Below are 23,483 nucleotides of genomic sequence, written 5' to 3'. Positions count from 1 at the left end.
CCGATTCATCTTTCGGTTTCTTCAACTTTTTTTTTCATGTGCTTGCAAAGAACACGTAAGTTCTTCAATGGTCATGGTATCCAAATCTTTGAACTCTTCAATAGCCATAACAATATAATTAAATTTTGAAGCAAGGGATCGCAGTATTTTTGCAACAACCCGATCATCACATAAGTCTTCACCATATATCTTCATTTGATTGACAATAGCCAAAACTCTTGAAATATAATCCAAAACGGATTCAGATTCCTTTATATGTAATAATTTAAGGTTTGGAGACGAACTCCTTTCACTTTATCCAAACCTTTAAAGGAAGTTTGAAGAATCTTGCATGCTTGCTTCGAGGTGATTGCATTTGTAACATTCTCAAACATCTTGTCATCCAAACTTTGATGGATGAGAGTGAGCGCCTTTTGATCTTTCTTTTTAAAGGTAGTATCATCTTCCACTCCATCACCTCCGACTTCTACCGGTTCCCAACTATCATAGGCACCGAGCAAGGCCTTCATCCAGATACACCAATTTCCATAGTTCTTTTTTGTGAGCATAGGAACTTGAAATGGAGTTCCATTACTATTTGTCATTTTCTCTCCAAGTTTGGTTGTCTCTCAAACACACCGGCTCTGATACCACAATGTTAGTAAATTTGGGAGAGCAAGACAACACAAAAGAATACTCAAAACTCACAGAGAAGAAAGTGGAGGAAATGATGATTTTTATTCAACTTGACTTGCTCCAAATGGCTAGGAATACATGTCTATTTATAGGAGAAATCTTTCATGTATCTAGCCTACACTACATGTAAACATAATAACTAAGTCTATATCTTACATCTTTCAAGATACATGGATGACACTACTAGACATTATATCTTTCAAAGTACATCAATGTGTTCATACTCTAATATATGTATTTCATTAATATTCTAGTTCATGAACTAATGTAAACAAATGAAAACAAATTTATATTGTTCAGATTTCAACAATTTATACCAAGTAGATTAATACAAAATATATATCTTGCATGTAAACTTTTTTCACTTCACTGTGGTTGAGTTATATGCATTTTAACTTTAATTTGTGACTCTTATAGTTTACTTACTTGATCTCGTGTAAACAAGAAAATCTGGGTAAGTATTTTCTGTTTCACTACTACTATCTAATCAAATGATTTATGACTAATGCCATTTGATTTTTGAAAAAAACTTTATGAATTAAGCAATCAAGTCGGCTCTTAATCTGAAATGAATGATTACAACATTATGTCGAATAACTGAAGAAAAACTATACATTTGATACATAACAGTCTTCTTTTAGTATCACCATGTACGAATCATACGAAAAATACAGATTTCATCCTCTGATAAGTGTCAAACCAATAACTGTAACAATTAGAGTAGAGGGAACTCCAAATTTGAGATGACTCCAGAATGAGAGATTGTAGCCAAAGGGTTGAGCGCGACGAGCTTGTTCACATACTATCAAGTTTGCTGCGGAGCCTAAAAGTGAAAGGTTCCTTGCCACAGTGCTGACCCAGGCTAAGATCAACCATGCTTTCTTTTCACTAGTAGGCGATATTGCTGCTGCTGATGCTGCTACTCGCCCTCCAAGCAATAGAACTATAAGACCGAATGAACAAATTATTTTAATTAAATCAATCAAAATTTAAGGTAATATATATATAGGATCCGGGCTATGGCATATCACGTTGAACTTGAAAGAACTTGACACATATATGTGATACAAATAGGGAATAGCATGCTAACTAAAGTAGTCTAGCTACAGGCAAGGAGTATCAAATTTAGCCCAGTATGAGCTGGTTAGACATATCCATTGGCGGGTCATTTTGAACATAATCCAAGTTAACTTATCTAATAGCTTAGGCCAATTTGGGCCACATTTGTAGGGGCAAGTGCATAGATAGCCATTCTCAAGGATGCTATTTAGAGATTAATCACTACTTATTTTATCCTGAAATTTTAAACTAAAAATCTTAACTTCAGGACAATTCACGACACTTTTATCCCGAAAAATTAAACTGAAAAACTGAATTCAGGATGCATTGGCTAATTCGTAAAAAATAGCCTTTTAGAGTGGCTTCCTGATGTCATTTCTACACATTTGTAGCTCGAATTGACCCGTAAAAGGAACTTGTTGAAAAATAAAAATTTATGCCTTTTGGGTTTTGTTCGATATAATCATGGTAAATAAAAAAAAGCTTTTATTAGTGTGATTTGGTAAATAAATAAATTATAAAATAAAAACAAACAAATGAAAAATAATACTCCTATTAAGTTAGGCACGTAGAGTAATAACCTATTGTTCAGCGCAAATTGACCCATTCATTTTGGGATCCAAGCATTTAATGGGAACTACCCGTTGTGTCCATTTATAAGTAGTTTATTATAAAAATTGGTCAATTCATAAAATATTACTAATATTAGCCAATTAACTATTTGTAGTAAAAAAAAACTATCAATTTTTTGCTTTCTTTTGGGTACATCTTAAGGAGTTTGAATATCAGTTTTTGGATAATTTGGAAGAGTTTTGAGGTAGTTTGAATTGAAAATTCGAAGTAGAAGATGAAACATGAAAAAATGATATGTGTATCATATTATATATCATTTGTGTATCACACATGTATCATAATTGTATCAAATGTGTATCACATGTATATCCATGTATACCTATGTGTGTGATACATGTTTCGCAGAAGAATTTTTTGAACTCGATTTTAACTACGAATTTTGATATCAAATCAGTCCAAATCACCTCCAATCTTCCTCAAAATTTGTACACTGATTCATCTATATATTTTCAATGAATTTCAATCATACCCATTGAAAAAGGTACTTTTTTGCTTATAATTTTAGAATCTTGTATATATATTTTTTGTATTTTATCACCTTGTTTACTACCTATCCATGAAATTTCTTTCCGTCTTGCATCTAATATTGTTGATCACGCTTACAAATATGGAAGGAGATTTTTGCGTGATGATTCTTAGAGAGAAATAACCTTATTTATTTGCGTTTTCAATTTTTATATGTGATTGACTAGTTTTGATAAGTCTATGATTAATGGCTAGAGGTTGGTAAGTTGAAACTTATTTGGGACATTTTTGTAAGATTCCCAATATTGGGTAGGTTATGACCCAATATGATTAGGCCTATTTTAACCCCGTCCAAATGTAGCCCAACCTGCAAAGAAGACCAATATGGGCCAACAACTGAACTCTAATAGAGTATATGATATTTTGAGGTTATGTGGAGAAATATTCAAGGTTCCAGGAGTAAGCTATTCAATAAATATTTGAGGAAGTAGGGTTATAATAGGTTAAAATAGCACGAGCTAGCCAGTTTTCGAACTGGTAATTGAAAAATAGTCAGCGTTTACAAAGTCATTGAAAAATAGCCACTATTTTGCTGCAAGACGGAAAGTTCCAGCATAATATACTGGAGATTGGAGCACATGTGTATGAACTTCCAGCATATTATGTTGGAACTCCAACTCATTATGAAATTCCAGCATGTTATGCTGGAAGTTCACATGTAACAAATTCTAACTCCAGCTTATTATTTTGGAATATTTTCCGGATTTTGAACAGTATTTTTGTTCAGATTTATCTTTACATGAAAAATGGCTAAATTTCGATTACTTTTGAAACTATGACTATTTTTCAATTACCAGTTGTAAAACTGACTATTTTTGAATTTCACCCTTATACTAGATCTCCTTTTACAACATTGAAGTTGCTGAACTTATCCTTTATTGAAATTAAATGCAGTCTGTTTAATTTCCTCCGGCATTCATCTCTAGTGCCCTTTCACTCAAAACAGTTCTTGAATTTTGCTATGTCCGGGCAATGAAGAATTATGCATATTGAATACTAGATAAAAAAGGGGGTTAATTGGTTAATGTAGTGCCATGGTTCTTGACTAAACAAATCAGTAAATTGAGACACTTCACTAATCGACTAATGTGTTTCTAATCTAGCAAATAGTAGGTGAAATGAGAGTAAGAGAAAATAACAAGAAATCAGAGTCACAAACCAGTAGGCACATTTGAAGCCAAATTTGAGAGGACTAATATGACAACAGCAAGAACTGCTATACCAGCTGCATGATCTATCTTGGCATATGGTTCCATTAATTCCCAGAAAGCACTTGGAATCCCTGTTCTGTTAAAACCCTCAACTGTGATAAACATACCACAGAAGAATATCAACAGTGAATAGGACACCTGTATAGTTGAAACAACAGAGTGAACAAGTTTTGCTTTTGCCTCAAAGTCAATAGGAGTTACATACACTGACCATAGGAAATCTTTTACACTATTAGTGGAATATAATAGTATGTTATAGCTCATAATCTGCCTTATTTCCTGGTTTCACTTTTTGTAGATGGTTATCTGTAGTTATCTTTTAGATTATTTTCATAGTGTAAAAAATGTTTTACATATGGAAGTTAAACTCTAAATAAATAGATGAGAAATGTGATTTCTAAACTTTCCCAGTTACCTTTTCTAAGCATGGTCTGGCATCTTTGAAATCAAGAACCACAAGTGCAAGTGCTGCTGTAATAGCAGTCCATGACATATTCAAACCCATCAATAACGATATTAACATTCCAATTGTAACCAAATAAACACACAGTTTCCATAACAATCTTTTCCATATTTCTCTGGAACTCTCCTTTTCCTCATAAGATGTGAAGTTTTGATCTTCACATCCATCGACAGTCTTCGAAGACACAATCTTGTCCCTCATTTGAAGTGATCCATCATTTGGTACTTCTTTTGAATCTTTCGCGCGATTGTCAAGTGTTTCAGCATGATTTATTAGACCACTGGTATTAATTGAATCCAAAGTAAACCTTTCCAGAGAATCTAATGAATTAACATGTGACATAGTTGCTGGCGAAAAGCGATGAGAGACTACTACTTCTTCTTCAACTAATTCTATAGCACCATTTTCTACATCCTTCTGAACAGACAACAAATTCCAATACATGCAAAGCAACAATAGAGCATTAACAACAATTCCAACAAGCATTGCAGGAAGTATACCAAATAAAAACTTCCCAAATGTTATTTTGCTCTGTACTGCTATAACCAAGTTCTGAGGATTCCCAATAGGAGTTGCTGAAGATCCAATATTAGCACTCGAGGCAAGAGCTAAAAGGAATGGATGAGGTGGGAGATTTTGTTGCCTAGCAATTTTCAGTACAAACTCAGTCAACACAACACAAGAAGTATCATTAGTGAAAAATGCACTGGAAATAGCAGAAATCAAACAGATTCTGCAAAGTAAATCTTTAGCTCCCATACTTTTCCAAGCCAATAACTTTCCCAAGTATTTAAACATGTCTGCTCTTTCTAAATAGATGCTCACAACCATTGTTCCAAATAGAAGGCCTAAAATTGGAAGATCAATAGCAGCATATGCTTCATCTGGTGTCAAGACGCGAAATATGACCATAAGCATAGCACCGAGGAGTGAACCTGCTGTCCTTCCAATTGGCAAAAATGGGACAGCAGGAAAAACTGCTAATACCCAAAAAATAGCAAAGGCAATTGAACCAACAATCACTTTCTCAGTTGATGCCATAGCCATTTTTCTGAATTTAGTCAAGTCCTAACTTTTTGGATGTTCAAAATGTTTCTAATAGTCAGAACATTAGCAGAAACTGAATATCTCTGAAATGGAAAAGAGGTAAACAAACGTTAATTAAACACTAAAAATTGAAAAAAAGGATGGCATACGAGAAAAAAAATTGTGCCAAGTATTGTACTTTGGTTGGAACCTATATATCAACGTACTACTGGAAAAGGTGTAATACGTACATGAAAATGATACAATGCAAATTTAACTGATTTTTGTACTTAATCTAAGACCAAACAAGAAATTATTATTAGTGGAGCATGCTATAAGCGAAGAAAAATGAACATCTTAGAAGAAAGAGTGGACTCACCTCGACCAGAAAAAAGATGATGATTTGCGCTGAAATTTATAGACTTTTCAGCGGGTGGCATGTACATTTATATTCACTTAGATTGCTGGTTTGACTATTGGAGTGTAGATAGCAACGTCTTGAAAAGGAAACTGAAAAATGACAAAAGCAAAATGAAGACTGAAATATGTACAAATATAGTATAATCTTCCTTTGATTCACCGCTTGTCGACATAGTTTCTGGATTGATAATTCCACAACACTCAACAGAATATATCATGTTTCCACGTGTGCGATCCACTGACTCGTTGAGTAATTTCTTTTTTAAACTCCGTACTCAATCAAACAATATCACAAGACGACGGACTACTAGTTATACACCACTGAATTACATGCTTATTGTTGGAAAAAAAAATACATGCTTATTAGCGTGGTTTAATGAATAAACTGTTGGAAATTGCAATCTTCCATACAAATAGTTAGGTAAACCAGGATTTTTTTTTAATAAAGGTAAACCATGAACATTCTATTTTTATTTTTTTGGGTGGTCTACTTTCTTTGTCTTGCGCTAAATTACTTTCTTGTCTTGTTTGATTTGAGGTTCAAAATAGTCAAAGTTATTTATAAACATTGTCGTCTTGTTGATGAAGCACTGAAGGAAAAGTCTGCTCAACTAAACTCTTCTATTTTCTTTTTCCTTTTTCCTTTCTTCGATGTCACTGTTGACCAAAACTGAAGAAAATTGAGAATGAATGGTTTAGTGAAATTCTTATAACAGAAACTCGTAACGAACGAATTAAGTGCTCAAGTTGCCAAGTTGGGATAGTGAAGCTTGATGACTCTATCATCACGCTAATTAGTAATTATAGGTTTGGCAAAAATAAAAGAAAAAATTTTGGCTATTGAATAATCGTCATTATATTTCAAGTTGATTGCCATAAATGGATTCAACTACTACTTTTACAGCATGAAATTGCTAATTCAAAATCCTAGATTGGATAAGCAATTTTTCTATTTCCAACTTGGTATACATAGTCAATTAATAATGCTAAAGTAATAAAAAGTTAATTGTCGCTTTAGCTCTTTTCACACTCATTGAGAAAAATAATAAATACAAGGTATTATTTACTAAGATATCCTTATTAAAAGCTTTTTGAGAATTGAGTAGTATTAAAAAGAACTACTACTTTTTTAATATTAAGATTTAAGGGTATAGTTGGAAACTAACAAAATTAGTTTTCAATTCCTAAACGGAAAATTATTTTGGGATAAATTTGAGCTAATGTGACAATTAAAATGAGATGGAGGGAGTATTAGAAAACACACGCGCGAAAGTAATACAAATTACGGCAAAATACAAATTAAAATTGATCGGTCAGCAAAATTAATTATATTTGCTAGCCAAAAAGTATAATATATATATATATATATATATATATATAACACATATATAAAAAATATATATTTTGTTGGCTATTATTTTTTGAAGTGACTAAAAATATGCATTTCTCTATAAAACATCTGTGTGTGTACACACACACATACATGACTCAACTATGATTAATTTGTTAAAAGTTTAAGTAATGTAATTAATGTTAGTATAAAGAATTTCTGACACTATTAATTAGGTCGTCCAAAGGATAAATCTATAAATAAGCCTCCTTAAAATGCGAGATTTTTAATCTTAAAAATAAAATAGTTTATCTATTATCTATATTTACACTATATTAAAAGCACGAAGTTCCTTAACGAAATGTCGTTCGCCTTTTTACTCTTCAAAAATAATTTTAACACTAAATAAAATAGTAATTTGATTATCTTCCTAATATTTAGGCTTTGAAGTGAGCTAAAATTAAAATTATGTTTATTAAATATTTTCTTATCTGATTAGGTAAAAAGTCCTAATATTTAAAAATTTAGAATCAACTAAAATTTACCTGACATAAAAAATATATACTAATATTAGATGGTAGCTTATGATGAACTTTAAATTCAATTAGAATCATGGAATTTATGGCAATTACTCCTATATAGCTAGCGAGTGGGGACTAATAGCCTGTTTGGCCAAGCATCTAAAATCTGCTTATTTTGAGAAGTATTTTTTCTCAAAAGTGCTTTTTAAAAAAGTATTTTTGGTGAGAATCGATTTATGTTTGGCTATTTAATTTGAAAAGTATTTTTGAGCAGTAATTAGTGTTTGGCAAGTTTTTAAAAACTTCTTCTAAGTGTATTTTTCTCAAAAGTGTTTCTCAGAAAAGTACTTTTGGAGAGAATCTACATTTTTCTGTTTCTCAAAAACTGCTTCTGCTTTTTCTCAAAAGAACTTTTTTTCCTTCTAAAAGTTTGGCCATGTGAGCACCAATTTTTTGACCATATTAAAATTTTTGTCACCTTCTACTATGTAAATATTTTTAGAGGTTTAATCTGTAGTTTTTAGCTTTGTTATATCTTTTTTTATAGGGTAAAAATTAAAAATTTAAAAGGTCAATTATTACTATTAATATTATTTTTATTTTCTATCTTTATTTTAAAATAAAAAATAAAACAAAAAATTAAATATTTTTTAAAAATTTCGGGTGGAATAAAAAAAAAGGAAAAGGGGAAGTAGAGAATTAAAAAATAAAAGTAATTGAAGGTGGGAATTTTAAAAAAAAGTAAAAGAAAGTGAGAAATTAAAAAAAATAAAAGTAAAGGAATGTGGGAAATGAAAAAAAATAAAAAGTAATAGATTGTGGGAAATAAAGAAGAAAACTAAAGGTAGGTGGGAAAAAAAAGTAAAATAAAGTATAATTTTTTTTAAAAAAAAGTAAAAGAAAGTGGAAATAAAAAAAAAGTAAAAAAGAAAGTGGAAATTTTAAAAAAAGTATAGTAAAGAAAGAGGAAAATAAAAAAATAAAAGTAAAGGAAGGTGGGAATAGTTTTTTTAAAAAGGAAGAAAAATGGGAAGTGGGAATTTATTTTAAAAAAATAATTAAAAAAATCTGAAAAATTTCGATTTTTTAAAAATATAAATAGATGAAAAAAATGGGAGAAGGGAGAGACAAAAATAGAGGAGAGAATTGAAGAAAAAAGTTTTCTTCTGCGCTAAGGGAATTTCTATTCGTTTCATTCTTTCTTCCTCTTTCTTTCAAAAAATCCAGCAATTCATCACCCCGTTAAAGACCAAAATTGCGCCAAATCCAAGCCTAAAAATATCATGTGAAGCTTCATTGCTAGTCACCTCTCTTACGCCAAAAACCAGCAGCCTCACGAGGTACAGTTGAGTTTCGGTCCGAGCTCGAATCTTAGAAGTTTCGTCGCTAGATTCTGCTCATTTGATTATTTGCCCTTGGTTTGGTGTACTTGTTTGGCTCAAATATTTTTTATTTAATCAAGTTCTGAAGGAAATTTTTGCTTAAAGGTTCATTACTTATCCTCCCTTTGGTAACTATTTCATTGTTTGTGTGATGTTCTTATAGAGGTTCATGTGATGATTTTTTGTGCTGTTTTATTTATATACATTGTCATATTGTAGTTTCATTTTATATGTCTCAAGCTATTTATCAACAGATTATTTGAATAGGATTTCATCTTAATAAGATTTGTTATTTAGAATTAAGAATGAAGATCTTGCCTTATTAATGGGTCATGCGTTGGAGTTCGAGTAAGTAAATCAGAAATGAGCTACACCATTTAATAGGAAAGAAAGAATTAGACATGAGTTGGATTGAGTATAAATCTGAAAGGCCCATTAATTTTAGTCACTAGATTAATAATTTGCCCATTCTTCCATAATAAATAAATGTCTCCTAATTTCGAAGATAGAGTAGTAAGTTGTAAATATTTCTAAATGTGGATAACTTGTCAATACTTTAAATAGCTAAAATATTTTACGACTTCCAAATAACTTCTTATCCATAAACTCTTGGCCTTACAATAATCTCAAATTAGTTTAGGAAAATAATTCAAGTGAGCTAGTTTCTTTAGGCGCGATTTAAATAATTAAATATCATGGCTATGTGTACGGTTCCCATGGTATAGCTGTGATACGTAACCCCAAATACAAGTGCGCGTTCACGTGACTTGACCAATCAACTTCGAATAATAATAAATGTGTTATTGATTGTGTACACGTACGCGTGACATGATTCTTGACACGCTAAACAAAATTGAGTACACGTATGCATGACTTATTTCAAGATAATTTTTATAAATCTAATCAAGCAATAAAATTAGACATAGGTAAAACATGAGAACCCATAAATCACAGTTTGTCCAAAATTAATCCAAGCCAAGTTGTAGTCAATAAAGCGACCGTGCTAGAACTACGAAACTCGGGGAATGCTTGTACCTTTTTTTCGGTCAACAGAATTCCTTACTCGGACTTTATTTTTGCAGACCAATAATAATAGAGTCAAACATTCCTTTGACTAGGAATTCAAATAAAATGTGACTTGGAACACTCAAAAATCTATTCTAAGTGGCGACTCTGTAAAATAAAATAATCCTTACTCAAGTTTGTTACTTTAATTGAAAAAATCCTTTAACCCCATAATAATCCATAATACATATCTTTTGGGGTAGAAAAGGGATGTGACAGGCCAAACACCTTAATTTTTGGCCAAAAATATTTTTGGCCCAGAAAAAACTTGACCAAACATGTTATAAATCCAATTCGATTCAAATTCACTACTAAGACTCCATTATCAAAAAGCATATTCTATACAGGACTTTACCTTATATAGGACTTTAAATTTGAGTTTTCCCCTTTCTCCTTTTGGTAGCATTATAATATTTTATGACAAGAGGGGTTGCTCTGATGGTAAGCAGCTTACACTTCCAATCAAGAGATTGTGAGTTCGAGTCACCCCAAGAGCAAGGTGGGGAGTTCTTGGAGGGAAGGATGCCGAGGGTCTATTGGAAACAGCCTCTCTACCTCATGGTAGGAATAAGGTATGCGTACACACTACCCTCTCCAGACCCCACTAGTAGGATTATACTGGGTTGTTATTGCTGTTGTTGTATTAACGCTATCTTTCTAATACCGGGTATTAAAATTTGTATATGCTCATAATTATAATCTTCCATGCTGTATTGTTTTCTTTGCTTTCTTCTCTTGAGGAGTAGTGTGTTTTCATGTATTAAGTATCAAAAATAACTTTCAATTTTAATGGCAGAATTTTGTCGGATAACATTGATTCATGGTTAACTTTTCCCTACCGTGAGTTCTCAACTTCTCTTTTTCACGATCCAATTTTCTCTTTCGTGCGACGTCGTGACGACATCTAATCTCTACAATTATGTAAGCCTAACATTTTTGCGGAATAATAAAATAAAAATATAAATTTAACCAACTATTCAAAAATACACAACAATCCCAAAACCCAAAAAATCCTGAATCACAAGCTACAGGAGGAAAAGTCTAGTATCTCTATACATCAGAGTCTATCAAAAGAAAATACAGAAGATAGTGGACATGAGGAAGAGTAGAAAGGGGACTCCGAGGTCTGCGGACGCGGCAGATATACTTTGAAGTCTCCAAAGCTGTCCCGGCTCACTGATAGTGCGGCTGATAAGGAGCACCTGGATCTGCACACGAAAAACATATGCAGAAGAATAGCATGAGTCACCACAATCAGTACCCAGTAAGTGCCAAGCCTAACTTCGGTAGAGTAGTGACGAGATCAGGTCCGGGCCCTACTGGGATATGATAATAAAGCAAGGCAAGAATAAAATATCGCAGTAAAATAAAGACTGAAATTTAACAAGAAAGAATTCATAGAAGGTAACAGCTCAATACGCAGAAATACAACAAGGGATCTCCCGAGATACCGTCTCGTAGTCCCAAACGTAAATGTGCAGGGGGATCTCCCGAAATACCGTTCCGTAGTCCCAAAGTAAATATGCAAGACAGGGGGATCTCCCGTAATACCGTTCCGTAGTCCCAAAGTAAATATGCAGTACAAAGGGATCTCTCGGAATACCGTTCCGTAGTCCTAAATTAAATATTAGTACAGAGGATCTCCCGGAATACCGTTCCGTAGTCCCAAAGTAAATACGCAGTACAAGGGGATCTCCCAAAATACCGTTCCGTAGTCCCAAAGTAAATATACAGTACATGGGGATCTCCCGGAATACCGTTCCGTAGTTCCAAAGTAAATATGCAACGCAAACAATAGAAGTACAACTACATCACGAAATCTTACGATTTAGACTAAATACCAGTCAAGGAAGAAGCAGAAAATTTACTAAGCATGCTGCACAGAGTTCACATAAGCAGTTAAGACATGTAGATATGCTGTATTAGACTAAACAGGATAGCTACACATATTGGAATAACTCAATTAAGAATGAAAATAGATTAATACTCATTAAAATGGTATAACTCAAAATAAAAGGAAAACATGTTGCTTCGTAGTAAGAAAATTGGGGTTTTCCATAACTAGCCCGTGTACGTACTCATTACCTCACGTACACGGCACTCACATATCACAATAGTTTCAAATCTTAGGGGAATTTTTCCTGCACAAAGTTAGGCAAGCCACTTACCTCGAACCAAGCTCAATTAATCGGTCACAATACCTTTTCCACGAATATCCGACTCCGAATGGTCCAAATCTAGCCAAAAGTAATTACACATCATAAATATAACCATAATAGACTCATTTAATTAATGAAATCAATACTTTAATAATATTCCGAAATTCGTCCTAAAAGGTTGACACAGGCCCATGTCTCAGAATCAGGTAAAACTCACAAAATCCGAAAGCCCATTCACTCACGGGTCTAACCATATCAAATTTACAAAAATCCTACACCAAATGGTCCTTCAAATCCACAAATCAAACTTTTCAAATCCCTACCCTCCAACTCCCAATTTCCACCTTAAATATACACTAACTAGGTGGGATAATAAATGAGGAAGTAAGATTATTGATCAAAATAAACACAAGGGACTTACCTCAAGAAACCCTCAAAAATGCTCTCAATAAATCGCCAAACCCGAGCTCAAAATGTTGAAAATGAGCAAAAATCGCGAACCTTTGCATTTAAGTGTTCTGAACTCTCTGTCGCATCTACGGCTATTGCAGGTGCGGAAATGCATCGTACCTGCGGCTCCCCTTCGCACCGGCGCCCAGTTGCCAGCATCTGCGACTCTCGCAGGTGGGGGAAAATCTTCGCACCTGCGGTTCCTGCCCAACTCCTTCTTGGCCGCATCTGCGGCTCCTCCTTCGCATATGCGATCCTGCACCTGCGATCTCCCCAGAAACTAGAAAATCTTCAAAAACTAGCCTAAGTCCAAATACAATCCGTTAAGCATTCGCAACACACCCGAGGCCCCATACGAACTTAGTCAAGCTCTCAAACCACATCAAACAACGCAAAAATCATAAATCACCCTCCGATTCAAACTTAATGAACTTGAAACTATAAACTTCTACAACAGATGCCGAAACCTATCAAATCATGTCTGATTGATCTCAAATTTTGCACACAAGTCATAATTAACATTATGGACCTATTCCAACTTCCGAAATCGGAATCCGACTTCGATATCAAAAAGTCCACTACCGGTCAAAATCTTCAAAAATTTGACTTTCGCCATTTCAAGCCTAAATAAGCTACGGACTTCCAAAACACAATCCGGACACGCCCCTAAGTCCAAAATCACCTAACGGAGCTAACGGAACCGACTAAATTTCATTATGGAGTCATCTTCACACAGTTCTGACTACGGTCCAAATCCTAAGGCTTAAACCTCCATTTAGGGATTAAGTGTCCCAAAACACTCCAAAAACAAAAACGAAACCTCCCAGCAAGTCACAATAGCAGAAATAGATATGGAAGAAGCAGTAAATAGGGGATCAGGGCTATTACTCTCAAACCAACCGACCGGATCGTTACATCCTCTCCCTCTTAAAATAATCGTTCGTCCTCGAACGAGCATAGAGACATACCTGAAGTGGTGAAAAGATGAGGATAACGGCTGCGCATATCCTGATCGGTCTCCTAAGTCACCCCTCGACCGGCTGTCCCCTCCACTGAACCTTCACGGAAGCAATGTTCTTTGACCTTAGCTTTCTGACATGCCTATCTAAAATAGCCATTGGCTCTTCAACATAAGATAGATCTTTGTCCAATTGGACTTAGCTGAAATCTAATACGTGAGCCGGATCACCGTGATACTTCCGGAGCATCGAAACATGAAATACTGGATGAACTCCTGCTAGGCTGAGAGGTAAGGTAAGATCATAAGCAACCTCCCCAACACGCCACAACACCTCAAAAGGACCAATGAACCTTGGGCTCAACTTGCCCTTCTTTCCGAATCTCATAACACCCTTCATAGGCGAAATCCGGAACAAAACCCGCTCTCCAATCATGAATGCAACATCGCGAACTTTTTGGTCCGTGTAACTCTTCTGTTTGGACTGGGCTGTGCGAATTCTATCTTGAATCACCTTAACCTTTTTCAAGGCATCCTGAACCAAGTCCGTACCCAATAATCTGGCCTCGCCCGGCTCGAACCAATCCACTGGAGACCGACACCGCCTACCATACAGAGCCTCATATGGTGTCATCTGAATATTGGACTGATAACTGTTATTGTAGGCAAACTCTGCAAGTGGCAAGAACTGGTCCCAAGCACCCCCAAAATCTATCACACAAGCGCGAAGCATATCCTCCAGTATCTGAATAATGCACTCGGACTGTCCGTCCATCTGCGGGTGAAATGATGTGCTAAACTCAACCCGAGTACCCAACTCATGATGTACAGCTCTCCAGAACCGTGATGTAAACTGCGTACCCCGGTCAGAGATAATAGATACCGGTATGCCATGAAGCCTAACAATCTCACGGATGTAGATTCGAGCTAGCTGCTTGGAAGAATAGGTAGTCATCACAGGAATGAAATGAGCCGACTTGGTCAGCCTATCCACAATCACCCAAACTGCATCAAACCTCCGCTGAGTCCGTGGGAGTCCAACAACGAAATCCATAGTGAACCGCTCCCATTTCCATTCTGGAATCTCTAATTTTTGAAGTAACCCACCTAGTCGCTGATGCTCATACTTCACATGTTGGAAATTTAGGCACCGAGCCACATACTCCACTATGTCTTTCTTCATTCTCCTCCACCAGTAATGCTGCCTCAAGTCATGATACATCTTCGCGTCACCCGGATGAATAGAGTACCGTGAACTGTGAGCCTCCTGAAGAATCAACTCACGCAAACCATCTACATTGGGCACACATAGCATGCCCTGCATCCTTAATGCACCATCATCTCCAATAGTGACCTCCTTAGCATCACCGTGTTGGACCGTGTCCTTAAGGACAAGCAGATGGGGGTCATCATATTGACGCTCCCTGATACGATCATAAAGAGAAGACCGAGAGACCACACAAGACAATACTCGACTCAGCTCAGAGATATCTAATCTCACAAACTGGATGGCTAAGGCCTGAACATTCAATGCCATAGGCCTCTCTGCTGCTGGTAGATATGCTAAGCTCCCCAAACTCTCTGCCCGGCGACTCAAAGCATCGACCACCACATTGGCCTTCCTAGGTGGTACAAAATGGTGATATCATAATCCTTAAGCAGCTCCAATCACCTCTTCTGACGTAAATTAAGATCCTTCTTCTTGAACAGATGCTACAAACTCCGGTGATCGGTGTAAATCTCACAAGGAAAACCGTATAAATAATGTCACCTTCAAGGCATGAACAATAGCTGCTTACTCAAGGTCGTGGACATGATAATTCTTTTCATGCACCTTCATCTGTCTGGACGCGTAGGCAATAACCCTACTGTCCTGCATCAACACCGTGTCGAGACCAATCCGCGAGGCATCACAATATACAGTATAAGACCCCGAACCTATAGGCAATACCAATACTGGGGCTATAGTCAAAGCTGTCTTGAGCTTCTGAAAGCTCTCCTCACATTCCTCTGTCCACCTGAACGGAGCACCCTTCTGGGTCATCCTAGTCATAAGTGCTACAATAGATGAGAAACCCTCTACAAATCGACGGTAATACCCCGCCAAACTAAGAAAACTCCGGATCTCTATAGCTGAGGACGGTCTGGGCCAACTTTGCACTGCTTCAATCTTGTTCGGATCCACCTGGATCCCCTCACTCGATACTATATGACCCAAGAATGCCACTGAGTCTATCCAAAACTCACACTTTGAAAATTCTGTATATAACTCTTTTCTCTTAAGGTCTGAAGCGCAGTCCTCGGGTGCTGTTCATGATCCTCCCGACTCCGGGAGTATACCAAAATGTCGTCAATAAACACAATGACGAATGAGTCAAGATAAGGTTGGAACACACTGTGCATCAAGTGCATTAAAGCTGCTGGGGCAATTGTCAGCCCAAAAGACATAATAAGAAACTCATAGTGACCATATATGGTCCTGAAAACAGTCTTCGGGATATCTGGTTTCCGAATCTTCAACTGATGATATCTTGAACGTAAGTCAATCTTGAAAAACACTCTGGCACCCTGTAACTGATCAAATAAGTCATCAATACGAGGCAATGGATACTTGTTCTTCACCATGACTTTTTTCAACTGGCGGTAATCAATTCACATGCGCATAGAACCATCCTTCTTCTTCACAAATAAGACAGGAGCACCCCAAGGTGACACAGTAGGCCGAATGAAGCCCTTATCAAGCACCTCCTGTGACTGCTACTTCAACTCCTTCAACTCAAAAGGAGCCATACGATATGGAGGAGTAGAGATGGACTGAGTGCCCGATAACAAATCAATGGTAAAATCAATATCTCTGTCGGGTGGCATGCCCGGAAGATCAGTTGGAAACACATCTGGAAAGTCCCTCACTACTGGAACTGACTCCACTGTAGGGGTATCAATACTGATATCTCTCACATAAGCTAGATACGCTTCACACCCCTTCTCAACCATTCGTTGAGCTTTAAGAAATGAAATAACTCTAGTGGGAGTATACTCTAAGGTACCTCTCCACTTTAATTGCGAAAATCCTGGCATAGCCAGCATCACGGTCTTAGCGTGACAATCAAGAATAGCATAATGGGGTGACAACCAGTCCATGCCCAAAATAATATCAAAGTCCACCATGCTGAGAAATAATAAATCGGCTCTAGTCTCTAAACCACTAAGAGCAATCAAACACGACCGATACACACGGTCCACAATAAGAGAATCTCCCACAGGAGTAGACACATAAATAGGGGAACTCAAAGAATCCCGAGATACGCCCAAATATGGGGAAAAATAAGAGGACACATAAGAATATGTAGAGCCTAGGTCAAATAATAGCGACGTATCTATATGATAGACCAGAACAATACCTGTAATGACAGAATCAGAAGCAACTGCCTCTGTACGAGCAGGAAGTGCATAATATCCGGCCTGGCCTCCCCCTCTAGGGCGACCTCTACCTCCCCGACCTCCACCTCGGGCTAGATGAGCAAGTGGGGTGGAAGCTGGCGCTATAATCATAGCCTGAGGACCCGGTGGAGCACGCTGTGGTAGAGAAGTCTGTGGAGGTGCACCCCTCCTAATCTTGGGGCAATCCCTCACCACATGGCGAGTGTCGCCACACTCAAAACAAGATCTGGGAGGGCGTGACTGCTATGACTGGCTCGGGCCAGGTCTGCTGGACTGGCCGCTAGGAACATCCCGTGCAGGAGGCACACTTGATACTGGCAGTGCATAATAAGGCTCCTGGGGTCTAGAAGGAGTTGGAACACCGCTGGCGGATGGAAGAGATGAATGAACGGGGCGGCTCACATAACCTCTACGATGGCGAGCTGCTGGGGAACGAGCTCCAGAATAATAACCAGTCTCTCGATACCTCTTGGTCTCTCTCTCCTCTCTATCCCGGGCAAGCATGCCCTCTAATCTCCTGAAAATACTCACAACCTGCTAATAAGAAATATCCATTTCCAACTCCCTGGCCATACTAATCCGGATATTGGGGTGGAGTCCCTCAATAAACCATCGAACCCTCTCTCGAACTGTGGCAACCAAGGCCGGTGCATGTCGTGCCAAATCACTGAAGTGAACTGCATACTCTGACACAGTCATAACACCCTGGCACAGCTGCTCAAACTCTGCACGCCATGAGTCTCTGAGGCTCTGAGGAACATACTCTCTCAAAAACATGTCAAGAACTGAGTCCATGTAAGTGAAACTGCCTCATCCGGACTACTCAGCTCATAGGCACGCCACCACTGATAGGCTATTCCTCTAAGTTGGAATGTAGTAAAAGAAATCCCGCTCGTCTCCGCTATGCCCATAGTACGGAGAATACGATGATACTCCTCCAGAAAACCCTGAGCGTCATCTGTAGCCAATCCGCTGAATGTAGGTGGGTGGTACTTCTTGTACCTCTCAAGTCTGAGCTGCTCTACCTAAGAAGTTGCTGCCCTAACCTCAGGCTGAGCTGGATCTACCGGCTACATTGGTACAATCTCTAGAACTTGGTCGACCTAAACTCGCTGCTCTAGGGTACCGACGACGGGAGTCTGTACTCCTCCCCCAGCCTAAGATGTGGTAGAAGCAAGTGGAATCAATCCAGCCTGAGCTAAGGTGATGAACATGCTCAAAAACTGGGCTAGAGTCTCCTCGAGGGCTGGTGCAGCAACATGTATTTCATGTGTCTACCCTCCAGTTGGAGCTACTGGGGGCTCATCTGTAGCAGCTCGTGGGGGTGCTTTGGCTGCACCACGTGGTCGTCCTCGGCCTCTACCCCAGCCCCGACCTCTCGTGGCTCTAGCAAGCGGCATGGGTGCCTGGTCACCAGATCTGCTTGTACGTGTCCTCACCATCTGTGAGAGAATAGAATACAAAAGTTTAGAATAATTTTGAAGTCAACAATTTTCTCACAACAAGGAATCAAAGTAGTGGAATTTTTCTAACAGTTCCATGGCCCCCCGAAGATAAGTATAGACGTCTCCGTACCGATCCACGAGACTATAATAAATCGGCTTATGACTCACGATACCTATGAACCTAGAGCTCTGATACCAACTTTTCAGGACCCAATTTTTCCTTCCGTGCGACGTCGTGATGGCACTTAGTCTCTACAACAAGATAAGCCAAACAGTTTTGCTGAATAATAAAATAAAAATAAAAATTTAACCAACTATTCAAAAATACACAACAATCCCAAAACTCGGAACATCGTGAATCACAAACTACAGGAGGAAAAGTCTAGTATCTCTATACATCAGAGTCTATCAAAAGAAAATACAGAAGATAATGGACATGAGGAAGAGTCGAAAGAGGACTCCGAGGTCTGCGGACGTGACAGATATACCTTAAAGTCTCCAAAGCTATCCCGGGCTCACTGATAGTGCGGCTGATAAGGAGCACCTGGATCTGCACACGAAAAATATGTGCAGAAGAGTAGCATGAGTACACCACAATCGGTACCTAGTAAGTGCCAAGCCTAACCTCGGTAGAGTAGTGACGAGGTCAGGTCCGAGCCCTACTGGAATATGATAATAAAGCAAGGCAAGAATGAAATATCGCAGTAAAATAAAGACTGAAAGTTAACAAGAAAGAATTCATAGAAAGTAACAGCTCAATACACAGAAATACAACAGGGGATCTCCCGAGATACCGTCTCGTAGTCCCAAACGTAAATGTACAGGGGGATCTCCCAGAATACCGTTCCGTAGTCCCAAAGTAAATATGCAAGACAGGGGGGATCTCCTGGAATACCGTTCTGTAGTCCCAAAGTAAATATGCAGTACATGGGGATCTCCCGGAATACTGTTCTGTAGTCCCAAAATAAATATGTAGTACAGGGGGATCACCCGAAATACTGTTCCGTAGTCCCAAAGTAAATATGCAATACATGGGGATCTCCCAGAATACCGTTCCGTAGTCCCAAAGTAAATATGCAGCGCAAACAATAGAAATACAACTACATCACGAAATCTTACGATTTAGACTAATTACCAGTCAAGGAAGAAGCAGAAAATTCACTAAGCATGTTGCACAGAGTTCACATAAGCAATTAAGACACGTAGACATATTGTATTAGACAAACATGATAGCTACACAAATTGGAATAACTTAATTAAGAATGAAAATAGATTAATACTCATTAAAATGGTATAACTCAAAATAAAAGGAAAACAAGTTACTGCTCAGTAAGAAAATCAGGTTTTTTTTCAACTAGCCCGTTTACGTACACGGCGCTCACATATCACAATAGTTCCAATTCTTAAGGGGATTTTCCCCGCACAAAGTTAGGCAAGCCACTTACCTCGAACCAATCTCAATCAATAGGTCATAATGCCTTTCCCACGAATATCCGGCTTCGAATAGCCCAAATCTAGCCAAAAGCAATTACATATCATAAATACAACCATAATAGACTCATCTAATTAATGAAATCAATAATTTAACAAAATTCCGATCTAAAAAGTCGACCCGGGCTCACGTCTCGGAATCGGGTAAAAGTCACAAAATCCGAAAGCCCATTCACTCACGAGTCTAACCATTTCAAGTTTACAAAAATCCGACACTAAATGGACCTTCAAATCCACAAATCAAACTTTTCAAATCCCTCACCTCCAACTCCTAATTTTCACCTTAAATACACACTAAATAGGTGAAAAAATAAATGGGGAAGCAAGATTATTGATAAAAATAAGCACAAGGGACTTACCTCAAGAAATCCCTCAAAAATGCTCTCAAGAAATCGCCAAAGCCGAGCTCAAAATGTTGAAAATGAGCAAAAATCGCGAACCTTTGCATTTAAGTGTTCTGTCCAGATATCTCGCACCTGCGAACTCTCTGTCGCATCTGCGGCTATCGCAGGTGAGGAAATGCATTGCACCTACGGCTCCCTTCGCACCTACGCCCAGCTGCACGCATCTGCGACTCCTCCTTCGCGCATGCGATCCCGCACCTGTGGTCTCCCCTCCGTAGGTGCGAAAACACCAGAAACCAGAAAATTTTCAGCAACTAGCCTAACTCCAAATTCAATCCCTTAAGCATCCGCAACACACCCGATGCCCCCGGGAATTCAACCAAACATACGAACAAGTACTAAAACACCATACAAACTTAGTCGAGCCCTCAAACCACATCAAACAACGCAAAAATCACAAATCACCCTCCGATTCAAACTTTATGGACTTGAAACTATAAACTTCTACAATCGATGCCGAAACTTATCAAATCACGTCCGATTGACCTCAAATTTTGCATACAAGTCATAATTAACATTACAGACCTACTCTATTTTTCGGAATCGGAATCCGACCCTGATATCAAAAAGTCCACTACCGGTCAAAATCTTCAAAAATTCGACTTTCGCCATTTCAAGCCTAAATAAGCTACGGACCTCCAAAACACAATCCGGACACGCCTCTAAGTCCAAAATCACCTAACGGAGCTAACGAAACCGACAAAATTTTATTCCGGAGTCGTCTTCATACAGTTCCGACTATAGTCCAAATCCTAAGGCTTAAACCTCCATTTAGGGACTAAGTGTCCCAAAACACTCCCAAAACCAAAATGAAACCTCCCGGCAAGTCACAATAGCAGAAATAGATATGGGAGAAGTAGTAAATAGGGGATCGGGGCTTTTACTCTCAAAACGACCGGCCGAGTCGTTACACTCTTGATGCTTTTCAGCTGCTTCTTCTTTTCTTTTTCTCCTTTCAATTTTCACTTCCTCTTTCATTGCTTATGATATATCATGTAATTTTATTGCACTTTTGGGATTTGATCTCACACGTTATTTCAACAATTCTGCAAGCTATAGCCTTTTCATTTTATCAACTTTAGTTTGTTGATTATTTCTCACATTGATTTTCTGAATTATGCAATTAAGGGTGCAATTAACATTAAGTTTTGATTTTAGGTTAAGATGTGAACTATAGGTTCTAGGCATATCTGTTTTAATGTCCATTTTGTTAGTGATACAAACATCGATTTCTTATATTTTTCACATTCATCTTTTCGTTTTTTGTTTGTCTGTTTTAGTTGATAGCACATGGACTATACATGCCTTTTGCTACTGATTTAAATGAGATTAAGTTGAAGATTATGCAGTTATATCTTTTATTACTTTAATTTCTATTTCATAGCTTAACTAAATATTTTGTGAATTTAAATGCAGTTAAACTGTTACTATTTCTTACTACTTATCGATCTTGTAGTGTTGATATAATTTTCCTTAAAATTTTATTTACTTGTCATGATGATTGGTATTGGTTAGTTAATACAATTAAAGAAGAAGAGAAGATGGCGAAATAATGTTTTTATCCCGTTAAACAAAAGAAAATAAAAACAGTGTATTATGAATTCAGTTTGGTGTAGCTTAAAATTTTGAAAGAATACTTAAAGTAGATACCAAAGGTAGCTCATATATCATGAACCAACAAAAACTGAATCAGTTTGGGCTTTAATATTTCAATATAAAATATTTTTAAAATTATTTTTAGAAGAAAAACTGCTTGGATGAAAAAATAAAAATAATATAGTTTGAAATTGGATTGATTCTTATAGTTCGAGAAAAAATGGCTATGGTAATTCATGTGATTATTGTGGTCCATATTTTTTCTTTTATCTTTTTGTATTACTGAATATGCACAAAATAAATGCCTTTAATTTGTATTATTTCGAGCCAACATGCCCATGGAGAATAATGGCAGGAACGTGATGTACGAAAATTGTATCATTAATTAATTGATGATGATATATCACATGATGGATCAAATTCATTCCTTATGAGGACTTCTATTAAGTTTAATATTCATCATTTTTGTAATTTATACTTTTATCTTTAATTATTATTTTAGAATTCAAATACATTTATTTTTAAAAACTTATACTTGATATGGGGTACACGCGCAACGCGCGTACCCTAAGACTAATATATATATATATATATATATATATATATATATATATATATATATATATATATATATATATATATATATTAAAAACACGAAGGTCCTTAGCGAAATATCGTTCGTCTTTTTTATCCTTTAAGATTAGATTTCACTTTAGACAAAATAGTCATTTAAATTATTTTCTAATATTTAGGATTTGCTTATCAAATATTTTGTTATTTCAACTATATAGAAAATCCTAATATATAGGACTTCAAAATCAATTAAAATTGTACCTTGTCTAAATTCTTTCATTATTGAACAATATAACATAAGGGAAAAAATCAAAACAACAAAGAGCTAGGAAAAGATCGAAATAGTGAGGATTTTAAAATAGTTAAAAAATGTGACTTCGGTTTGTCTGTCGAGTTCCACATTACCACTTCACCTTCTTATTTTGATCTTATTTGAGAATACAAATTTATGTTTATTTCCTTTTTTCACGTTCATGACTATTATACTAAAGTTTTTCCTAAATACGATGTTTCATTATATTACACATTTTACTGAGTTATGAAAATTAAATAACCCTAGGTTTTTCTTGAATTATGTCAATTATATTAAATTGAGATTTTACGTCTTTGAGTTATATAATGTAGATAGTATGATTTTATATTCTGTCATTCACAAA

The 23,483-nt window shown here is 36.7% G+C and overlaps 1 protein-coding gene across 1 annotated transcript; it reads right to left on the bottom strand.

Annotated features, from left to right (window-relative positions):
- Positions 1–1,191: 1,191 nt before the first annotated feature.
- Positions 1,192–6,197, bottom strand: LOC107762414 (silicon efflux transporter LSI2). Its single transcript, XM_016580770.2, has 4 exons — positions 5,972–6,197; positions 4,519–5,696; positions 4,052–4,241; positions 1,192–1,618 (listed from the first exon to the last, which is right to left on the bottom strand). Exons 2-4 carry the CDS (start codon positions 5,611–5,613, stop codon positions 1,353–1,355), a joined length of 1,551 nt encoding a protein of 516 aa, XP_016436256.1. The 5' UTR covers positions 5,614–5,696; positions 5,972–6,197; the 3' UTR covers positions 1,192–1,352.
- Positions 6,198–23,483: the final 17,286 nt, after the last annotated feature.

This window comes from Nicotiana tabacum, chromosome 4, assembly GCF_000715075.1.
Source record: "Nicotiana tabacum cultivar K326 chromosome 4, ASM71507v2, whole genome shotgun sequence".
NCBI classification, from domain to species: Eukaryota; Viridiplantae; Streptophyta; class Magnoliopsida; order Solanales; family Solanaceae; genus Nicotiana; species Nicotiana tabacum.
The sequence above is the reverse complement of the archived record's forward strand: the minus strand, read 5'-3'. Positions and strand labels throughout refer to the sequence as shown.